Here is a 10989-nt window from a genome sequence, read left to right on the forward strand (position 1 = left end):
AAGCAGTTGTTGATTGTTGGCATTTGAGTGTTTTTGGTTTTTGTTAGCCTCTTTAATTATGTCTATTAAGTGTAATAATTAATGATGTTAACAAGTTGTTTAATGTCGCCTGGCGAGCCATACAGCCAAAGGCGCTAGGTTTTGTTTTTGCTCCCCTTCTTTCGAGAAGGCAAAGGAAAAGGATATAAGAAAGGGTTTCTCAACCCCTTTCAAGGGCCATGATAGCCTAGAGAATAAAAGAACTCATTATGCAGAGGAGGGTTGAAGAAGATATGATAATGATGATGACATCTAGGCTTTTATAAATAAGTGTGACCAATGTTTGTGAAGCTATTAAAAATTAAGTAGCCTTGGGAAAATTTGTTTCGGTTGTAGGCTAAGGTTAAAAAGTTTTCTAAGATTTTGTGTTAGGAAAGGGGTGAAATCTCTCACCCTTAGTCTTTTGTAGTAATTAATTTTGAAAAGGGGGAGAATTGCTTGATTTATAATCAGAACAAATCAAAATTTGTTTATTGAAAAATTATTCAAAAAGTTTTTTTGGGGCTGTCCATTAATGACTACATTAGTCAACTATAACATGTAAAAGCGTGCCAAGTTCGGCCGGGCCGTAGTTTTTTTTTCTGTCAGCCAACACGCAGGGGATATCCCCTATGAATGCAGTGCATTGCGTTGGCAAGAGGAAATTAGGAATTGGAGGGGGGAGGATTTGTCTTAAATCCTCGGATGTCTAAGTGGGTGGGAAAAACATTAGCCGGAAGTCGATTCCACATACGAAAGGTTGGGGCGAAAAAAGAATTCTCTCTATAATGCATTGTGCGATCCGCTGGCCAATCAATTACAAACTGGTGTGAGTTCCCAGAATGTCTAGTATCCCTGATATACATCCTTACATCAGGAATAAGAAGACGAATATCAGACTAACACACACCATGAAAGTACCGATAGAACAGCGCCAAACAACCCAAATTGCGACGATGTTCAAGGGGGGCAATAGAGTTGGAAACCCCACTGTCCCCAATCAAAGCCATAGCTCTCCTCTGTACCCAGTCCAGTAGCTCCAGGGATGATTTTAAAGCTCCAGCCCATACATGTGAGTTGTACTCCATTTTCGATCTTATAAAAGTGGTGTAGATGTTAAGACGATCAGACGGAGTGAAGTAATTCTTACACCGTTTAAGGAAGCCTAAACACATGAATGCTTCTTTCAACACTTCAAATACATGTTTAGCCCAACGAACATCACTATGTATTTTCATGCCCAGAACTTCAAGAGCTTCTGATTGCTCACTATCTACACCGTCGATAGACAAAGATGATCGTAATGGGTCAGCGAATCATTTGTGTGACAACAAGCAGCACTGAGTCTTTCGTGCATTAAAATCTATTCGATTCATTCGACCCCACTCCGAAATGGACAGCAAATCCTGACAAAGTGTATCGTCCATAACCCGCCTCTTGTCCTCAATCTCTCGAAGACTCGGCAGGGATTACTGTCATCCCAAAATGAGTCGATCGGATTCGATGTCTGACCCAACAAATCGTTGATGAAAATAAGAAAAAGATAAGGAGAAGAGAACAGAGCCCTGGGGTACATCTGCGGTCAATTTGTGTTCATTGGATGAGAACCCATCTATAACGACTCGAATAGTGCGATCTCTGAGATCTGAGACTTTAACCCATAGGGAATTAAATTGAGGATCCTGTGAGTCCAGGTGTTGTCGTCTTTGGAACACTACATCATTACGTACATAAACCACGAGGCCTCTATGCGAAATAAAAAGAGACATAATGTGGTACCCAGGGATGTGAAAATCCTGTGGATCTGAATCCTCACGCACCTGGGTCTCACAAAGAGCTAGAATGTTAGGACGGTGGAAATGAATATGTCCATGCACCACAAAGAAATTCGCCCTAAACCCTGGCTCAAGAAGTCAAGATTCAAGATCGGTTTATATGGCAGCTATTACAGGTTATAAACCGATTTGAGCCATACATGGCACGGTTGTTAGAAATCATAACGAAACACTTCATGCTAAATTTCAGCCAAATCGGATATGAATTGCGCCTTCTAGAAGCTTAAGAAGTCAAGACCCAAGATCGATTTATATGGCAGCTATATCAAAACATGGACTTTATGGGGTCTCAGACGCATATTTCGAGGTGTTACAAACGGAATGATGATAGTAGTATACCCCCCATCCTTTGGTGGAGGGTATAAAAGTATTGCTAACGAAGTGTAGAAGATTATATGACAAATTCTAGAATCAGAAACTTGAAATTCCTTTTAGGGATTATCAAACTATCTAAGGAAGTGGGCTTACATCTTTACTGTCTAAGAAACTTAAGAGGTCTAGGTTATAGCATTGCTTAATGATAATCAGAGTAAGAGTGAACCTTTTCAGATATGCTTCAGGTTTCAAATCCAAGATAGTTTACTTCAGTAAAGGATATGCCATCATTATGACTTTAAATACACACTAGAGCACCAAGGCACGCTCCTCTGTGTCCTCATTTACAATACACACAACAAAAATTTCCTCTTATTTGTAATCTAAAGTTCTAGGGTTCATGGTTGCATCTTGGCTTCAAAAGTTTGTGTACAATATTGCAAAAAAGTTACACTCAGAGAAATTTGTTAGTAGGTTAGGTTGAATTGGTTGCCGACCAAAGATGAGTTCACTCGGTGGCCAGTTTGGCCCATTATGGTACCCTAGAAAGAGAGAGGCAAAGACTTGGTCCAAAAAGTTGGTTATCAAATTCGTTCACTGCTCTCAAATATCTTTGATTTGAATCCCATACAAGTCCGTTAAGCCCTTTGGGGTTTAGGCTCTCTGAAAGATGAATCCATACATTAATGTTTGCTTGATATCACTTCTAAAAGCCTCTCAATTGAGTGCTACCTTATCGTGACTGTTGGTTTTAGAGGCTGGGATGACCTCCAGGCACATGACGACATATTTCTATGTGAGATTCGCTATACCTTCCATTTGGGACACCATATGGCTTTGATCATGCCTTTTGTCGCATTACCTCTAACAATACCAAAGAGAACATATACTTTTTGGGTATGTTCGTGGAAGGCGACCTACCACATATGAAGTTTTTTCAACACAGAATCATTATTCACGGCGAACATTTCTAGAAAATAGATTACGTAGTCTACACAGAGAGAATTTTCCTTCATAAATGCAATGATCGGCTTTCATAACCTTTTGTTCCTAAATATTATGAAAAGTTTTATTATATTAATGAAGGATTCATAAATATTATGAACATTCGTAATGAAAGTAAATCTATGAATATGACTGTGTATGAAAAAAGTTCTTATATTTATGAAACCTTAATAATTTTTATCATAAATATAAAAATTATGTTATTGCAATATGCCCATGTAGGTATACATTAAAAATGGTCTCATTTATGAAAATTTGTAATAAACCTGAGGATACGCGTTGTTCCACTACTTAATTTATTTACGCGTTGTTCCATTAGAATTCCATAATGTAACACATCTTAACATTTTTAGGAGCATTCCGAACTGACAATCGCCTTTAGGAGGAATTGAAGCGTAAGAACTTAGATCATCAAAATTTAGCCCTCCCATGGGCGAATCAGCCTTCCCATGGGCAGATCAAGAATCGCTACCTCTCTTCCACAAGCAAGTGTAACTACAACAACAACACAGTACCTACATTTATGTAAAAATTGCATCTCAATAAATTAAACTTAATATCCAATCAATTGGTTTTTATGAAATTTTTCTTAAATGCTATGAAAAAATACAAAAATAAAAATAAATGCTTGGATTACCAGTGCAGGGGTCGTGGGTTCGATACCCACCAGAGGCCTTGATCTGTCGCTACTGTGGTATCACCATGGACCTAAAATTGTCTAAGGACTGCCATTTTTACCTTACCCAACCTAACCTATGAAAAATACTCATAAATATTATGAAGTTTTTCATAAATGTTATGAAAACTTTTCATAAACTATATGCTTGATTTTCATAAATATTATGACATGTTTCATTGAATTGAGATTTATGAAACATGCTTCATAAATGTTATGTACAGTTTCTTTGGGATGTATTTAAACATTTTTTTATAGATGTTATGACAAAATCATTAATATCATGAACATTTTTCTTTCTGTGTATATGGACATACAAACAAAAAAAAAAATATTTTTTTACACCCTACAGCACTACTGTGGTGCAGGGTATTATAACTTAGTGCAGTTGTTTGTAACACCTAGAAGGAAGAGAGATAGACCCTATGATAAGTATACCGATCGACTCAGAATCACTTGGTTCGATTTAGCTATGTCCGTCAGTCTGTCTGTCTGTTCGCCTGTCCATGTTAATTTGTGTACAAAGTACAGGCCGCAACTTTCATCCGATCATCTTAAAATTTGGTACAGACATGTTTATCGGCCTAGAGACGAATGCTTTTGAAATTGGAAAAAATCGGTTCAGATTTGATTATATCTCCCATATATATGTTCGTCCGATTTGCAGTAATAATGCAATGAAATGGTAATTTTGGCAGTAAGGATTTTCTCTTGACTCTCAACATTACTGGAGAATTTCATCGAAATCGGTTCAGATTTAGATATAGCTCCCACTTATATATATTCGTCCGATTATTAAAAATATTGCAATAAAGTGATCATTTGTTAACCGATTCTCTCCAAATTTGGCAGGAAGACTTTCCTCTTGACTCTCGACTTTACTGGTGAATTTCATGAAAATCGGTTCAGATTTAGATATAGCTCTTATGTATATATATCGCCCGATTTTCACTTCTAGAGCCACTGCATTAGCATTTATCGACCAATCTTGCCAAAATTTTGCCCAATGCTTTCCTCGATGACTACCACAATATCTGAGAAGTTTGCTCGAAATCAATTCAGATTTAGATATAGCTCCCATATATATAAGTTCATCAGATTTTGGGTAATTTGCAATAATGTTGTCATTTGTCAACCATAGTTATTACAGTTTGAACATATTTGTTCGAAATTTGATGCGGATTGTTTAATAACCTATCTGAAAACATCCACCGAGGTCCATCAAAATTGGTTCAGAATTGGATATAGCTTCCACATTGTACTAATAGGATAGGTGTAGGGTCCCTACGGAAAAAGTGTAGTCAATTAACCCAAATTTACCGGTCCTAAACTGGAGAATTAGTTACCTGTCACAGGACATATCCTACAGGGAATGAAAAGTTTCAATTGTCAAAACTTCTGATAATTCCTTAATGTTTTTTAGAAAGTCGCTTAATAATGGTTTAAAATTAAATATATTTGCTAACTAACTTTATCTCCCTTAAAAATATTGGGTTGCCCAAAAAGTAATTGCGGATTTTTTAAAAGAAAGTAAATTCATTTTTAATAAAACTTAGAATGAACTTTAATCAAATATACTTTTTTACACTTTTTTTCTAAAGCAAGCTAAAAGTAACAGCTGATAACTGACAGAAGAAAGAATGCAATTACAGAGTCACAAGCTGTGAAAAAAATTTGTCAACGCCGACTATATGAAAAATCCGCAATTACTTTTTGGGCAACACAATACTTGCAAAGTATATTTACCCTTTTCGAACTGTTCCAGGACCTCTAGCACCGTAGGTAGAATGGTGGCAATTCTTCACCTCGAGCGACAAACCCTTATAAAAGTGATAGGTTTTTTACATATAAGGGGACGAGATCGGGGACTGGTCCCTATCAATAGAGGACCTATCTCGTGACAGGTTTAGAACCTGTCCCATTTCCCGTAAGGGTATTATACAGTTCGCACCGCCCCATGGTTCCCTTTCCTTATTGATTTTTACATAATAAAGATATGAGCCTAACACATATTGCGAAATACTGCATCCTTTCCCCTACTTCTTTAAATTGTCCACGAAATATTTCGTTCATTGAGTGCATAGTATAGCCACACATAGGGGTATTATACAGTTGGCAACGTCCCACGTTTGCCTTTCCTTATTGGTTTTTACATAATAAAGATATGAGCCCATCACATATTGCGAAATACTGCATCCTTTCCCCTACTTCTTTAAACTGTCCACGAAATATTTCGTTCATTCAGTGCATAGTATAGCCACACATAGGTATTATACAGTTGACATTGCCCCACGTTTGCCTTTCCTTATTGGTTTTTACATAATAAAGATATGAGCCCATCACATATTGAGAAATACTGCATTCTTTCCCGCGAACTATTTCGTTCACTGAGTGCATAGTATAGCCACACAATTAGTTACTTTGACTGAGCAGAATCATTTCTAACCGGCTATCTTTTTCATAGTTGACTTCTATGCTTAAATACAGTAAGTGACGCTCACCTACCAACTGCATACGACCTGTACAAAAATTTTTGTCTCGTTGTATAAGCTCCCAACTGATATACATTCAAACAACAATAAAACTACCACACAAAGCCGTGTCTTTAGAAATTGGCTGTCCAACATGCCGAGTAGGACCACGTACATCACAACCTCACAACCCCCTCACCTAATATAAATAGTGATACTCTTTCTCTCGCACATATACCAGTGATTTTTTATACTCTCACCACTGATACTCCCACCCATGTCTTTGCATTCACACCTATAAGTAATGCCTTAAAAAAACAACAACAATTTGCTGTGTTTATATTTCTTCTTCCTTTATTGAAAATTAATTCCTAATTTTTGTGGCTTTTCTTTTCAAAAAATTACTTTTTACATATATTAGTCGCTTCTCTGGAAAAATATCTTTGAATTGATGTCAATTTCTTTAAAATCCATTCTGCCGGTTGGTATGTACCACAAAATCGTCTTTATAAAATCCTTGTCGATTTTTGTGAAATTTTCACCAACAATTATTAAAATTTGAAATTTTCTGGAACAAAACCGCAATAAAATATAAAAAACAAAAACTATTATCAGCTGCTTTCACTTTGCGGGGGCTAGTTTATGTGAAGCAAACTGAACAAGATAGAGGTGTACGAATTGATTCTCTGGAACATCTCAACAATTTCTTTCGCTAATCCTAAACTGCAGTTACTCTGTTTAATCCTCAACAAATCATATAAAGATAATAACAAAATGTATATAAACCTAATTCAAAGAAAAATATCAAACATAAGACTTCATATGATCCTATATCAAGTTTGCATAAACCGTCTAGTCTCATTTACCATTACTACTAACTTTGTTTATCAAATTAATATGCGTTGCAGAATAAAATTTTTAATTGACACTTAACGTTAACCATTGTTCCAATGACGGTCTTTACAATATGGTCAGAGTACTTTCAAAACAAAAAACTGGATTGTCGATAGTTCATATTAACGCCCAGAGTTTAAACAACAAAATGGACGAATTCAGGCAGACGTTCATCTCATCAAATATCGATATTATATGTGTATCTGAGACATGGTTCCACTCAGACATTGCAGACTCCATCTATGAGCTACAAGGCTACAAACTTTTTCGATCCGACAGAGTAACCAATGCCGGTGGTGTGTGCATGTATCTTCGAAATGAACTTAAATGTAATTTAAAACTTAAATCTAATAATGATAATCCAATGGAATATTTATTCCTGGAGTTGTTTTGTGCTGATAATAAAAAAATTCTTGTTGGAACAGTATACAGACCAAATCGCAACGTTCCATTTGGCTATTTTACCGATGCAATTGAAGAACTCACAGTATTCTATAGTGATGTAATTATTTCTGGAGATTATAATAGCAATCTACTTTCTGAAAGTAAATTTGCTGATGCCATGAATACTTTTGGACTATATTCCGTAAATACCACAATTCCTACACACTACTCTCACACTGGAAATACTCTGATTGATGCCATTTTCGTTAATTGTCGGGAAAAAATTCTTCTGTATGATCAACTTTCTGCACCCTCATTTTCCAAACACGACTTATTATTTATAAAGTACGATGTAAATCTAAAGAAAAATCAAACAGAATACCTGATTCGCGATTTTCGAAAACTTAACTACAACTTGTTGAACGATTTATCTAACAATATTGCATGGGATGCAATATATGGTTATGAATCTGTTGAGGACCAAGTTAGTTTTATGCAACATCACATTTCTTTGCTATATGACTATTGTGTACCCCTGCGAATAATAAAAGGTATACATAAACAACAGCCTTGGTTTACCCCCGAAGTCAAAAATTTGATTCAAAGAAGAGATACCCTATATAAACGTTGGAAATATTATAAAACAACAATTCTATATAACAATTTCAAAGAAGCAAGACGCCAGGTCAATGAGAAAATCAAAGTATTGAAAACGGAATACTATCGTCAGAAATTTACCACGGCAGTAAATAGTGGATCAAAATGGAAGGTTATTCGTAGTATTGGCATCGGAAAGAAAAATATTTCCACTCCGGACATGAATGTTGAGGATTTAAATCAAATGTTTGCTAACCACCAAAATCTGACACCAAACTCTTCAATCAATAATTTCGTAAATATATCACCATCTTCGGTCAATAACCTTTCAGACTCTACCTTCTGCTTTCAATGTGTTAATCAAAGTGAAGTCTTGGAATGTTTTCTCTCAATAAGTTCCAACGCTGAAGGAATGGACGAGCTATCTCCTAAATTTTTGAAAATTTTGCTTCCTAAATGTCTCCCTTATTTCACATATTTATTCAATACAATCCTAACTAAGTCTGTCTTTCCTAATTCATGGAAATACACGAAAATTATTCCTGTTCCAAAGTCCAACAATGACTTTCGACCAATTGCAATTTTACCGTATTTATCTAAAGTTTTGGAACGCGTAATGCATAAGCAGATTAATAATTACATATGCACAAATAAATTACTAACGGAGCGACAGTCTGGTTTTAGATCCCAAAGGAGTTGCATAACTGCACTTACCGATGTTATTGAGAATCTGAGATTGAATATGGACAACAACATGTTATCAATTCTGGTACTGCTTGACCACAGCAAAGCTTTTGATACAGTCAACCACTCAATCCTTATTTGGAAACTAGAGAAACTGTTTTACTTTTCTAAACCAGCATGCCGGCTTATTTCATCATATCTAAACAACAGATCGCAATCTGTCTGTCATAACAGAATGGTATCAAATATCCTTAATACAAAAAGTGGTGTCCCACAAGGCTCTATACTTGGCCCCTTGTTATTTTGCATATATGTAAATGATTTGCCTAGTGTTTTGCGAAACACTAATATTCATCTTTATGCAGATGATGTTCAACTTTATACAAGTACACATCTAACAAAATTAACTGAATGCGTCGACAGACTAAACCAGGACTTAGAACGTGTAAACGACTGGGCTACTAAAAATGAGTTAAAAATTAATCCAGCAAAGTCAAAGTGTGTGGTAATCTCGAAAAATGGATCGGATTTGCTTGCACAATACCCATTAACAATTAATTATACTCCAATAAGAATTGTTTCAACATCTTCTAACCTTGGTGTAACTTTCAACGAAAGGCTAACGTGGACAAACCACATTCAAAGTAATATCGTCAAGACATATGGGATGCTTCGCAACTTATGGGCAGTTCAAAGCACAACTCCGCTACATATTCGAATGACATTAGCGAAATCGTACTTGGTTCCAGTACTACTTTACGGAGTTGAAATATTTGCAAACTGCAATTACAACGACAAACAAAGGCTACATATAGCGTATAACAGTATTGCAAGATATGTATTTAAAAAGAGACGCCACGAAAGAATATCATCCTACTCATATCAAATATTCAACATGAGCTTTGACAACCTCCTTAAATTTAAATGTCTACTTTTTCTTCATAAAATCATATATACAAGGGAACCCAACTATCTATTTGAAATTCTTCAATTTGCGAGATCAACCCGGCGAAAAAATATTATTCCGATACGCCATAAATATTCTAGATCAGAACAACAATTTTTTATATACTCCACCCGTCTTTGGAACAATATACCTACCAGCATACAGCTAATAAGCAACGCATTTCTGTTCAAAAAGGAGCTGATGTTATTTTTTAAATGATCATATATTTAAAAACAACTGATTTTAAATAAGTAATTTATCTCAATGTAAAAATATTTTAATTTATATTGTTATATTGTCATATTGTAGCATATAAAATTTTTTTTAATAATCTTCTCTCAAACCTCTGTACTGTATTATCTCCTGAAGCTACCTAGTACTGTAACTTATAAGATTTCATATCTTGTTGTGCTAGGTCTCCGTAATTAAATAAATAATAATAATAATAATAATAATAATTTCTGCATTATTATCAGAATTACCACAATGGGTAGTGCCTCTTGGTGTTGCAAGCATTTTAAGTTTTAACTCTTTCAACAATGGACAAACTCGGAATATTGGTTTATGAGGGCCAAAGAAAAGTCTGGCTTCAAACTCAGGAATCTTTATTTTGATTTTAGTTCCATGGCATTTTGGACAAACCTTGTTAGAATTTTTCGAAGTTTATATGTTCGACTACAATGAATGTTTTTTGGTCCTTACAAAGTAAACTCGAAATAGAGCTAATATAATATCCTATTCCATTTTTTTCTATAATACTTATAATAAAGGGGTTACAAGCATTTTAAGTTATGACAAAATTTTTAAATAATGTCCTATGTTGACAGATTTTCTGCAAACCACCAACCATCCATTGTAGCTTTTTGGTCAAACTGATCCATATTTAAATCATATGAAATAGTAAGCATTATGAGTTTAAAACAAATATAAATCAATGGTTGTTGTTGTACCAGTGTGTTGTACACTGAGGCGGCAGCCCTTACCGATGAAAGACTCCATCGGGCCAATCTGGTATGTACAAGCGGCTGCCATAGGATTGATAAGTCAATGATCTAACAGCAATGTTCATTAGACTCTGTTTAGCCACCTGTCTTAGTGTTCATCCTCTCCTCTATCCATCAACATTAACCATAAAGGTAGATAGCGACCAAGCGTCGTTTGCTT

The 10989-nt window shown here is 35.4% G+C and overlaps 1 protein-coding gene across 1 annotated transcript; it reads left to right on the forward strand.

The window, feature by feature from the left end:
• Positions 1–7362: 7362 nt before the first annotated feature.
• LOC131996735 (uncharacterized) lies at positions 7363–9277 on the forward strand. The gene is made up of 3 exons (XM_059366565.1): positions 7363–8490; positions 8749–8964; positions 9245–9277. The coding sequence occupies exons 1-3, from the start codon at positions 7363–7365 to the stop codon at positions 9275–9277; spliced, it is 1377 nt and encodes a 458-aa protein (XP_059222548.1).
• The last annotated feature ends 1712 nt before the right edge of the window (positions 9278–10989 follow it).

Source organism: Stomoxys calcitrans, chromosome 4 (assembly GCF_963082655.1).
Source record: "Stomoxys calcitrans chromosome 4, idStoCalc2.1, whole genome shotgun sequence".
NCBI classification, from domain to species: Eukaryota; Metazoa; Arthropoda; class Insecta; order Diptera; family Muscidae; genus Stomoxys; species Stomoxys calcitrans.

Excerpts from the sequence above, each read along its gene's own strand:
- LOC131996735 (XM_059366565.1), top strand. The coding sequence starts at position 7,363 with ATGGACGAATTCAGGCAGACGTTCATCTCATCAAATATCGATATTATA. Across the intron at positions 8,491-8,748 it reads ACTCTTCAATCAATAATTTC|TCCAACAATGACTTTCGACC; the intron begins GTAAATATATCA and ends CCTGTTCCAAAG. Across the intron at positions 8,965-9,244 it reads ACAACATGTTATCAATTCTG|ATGATGTTCAACTTTATACA; the intron begins GTACTGCTTGAC and ends ATCTTTATGCAG.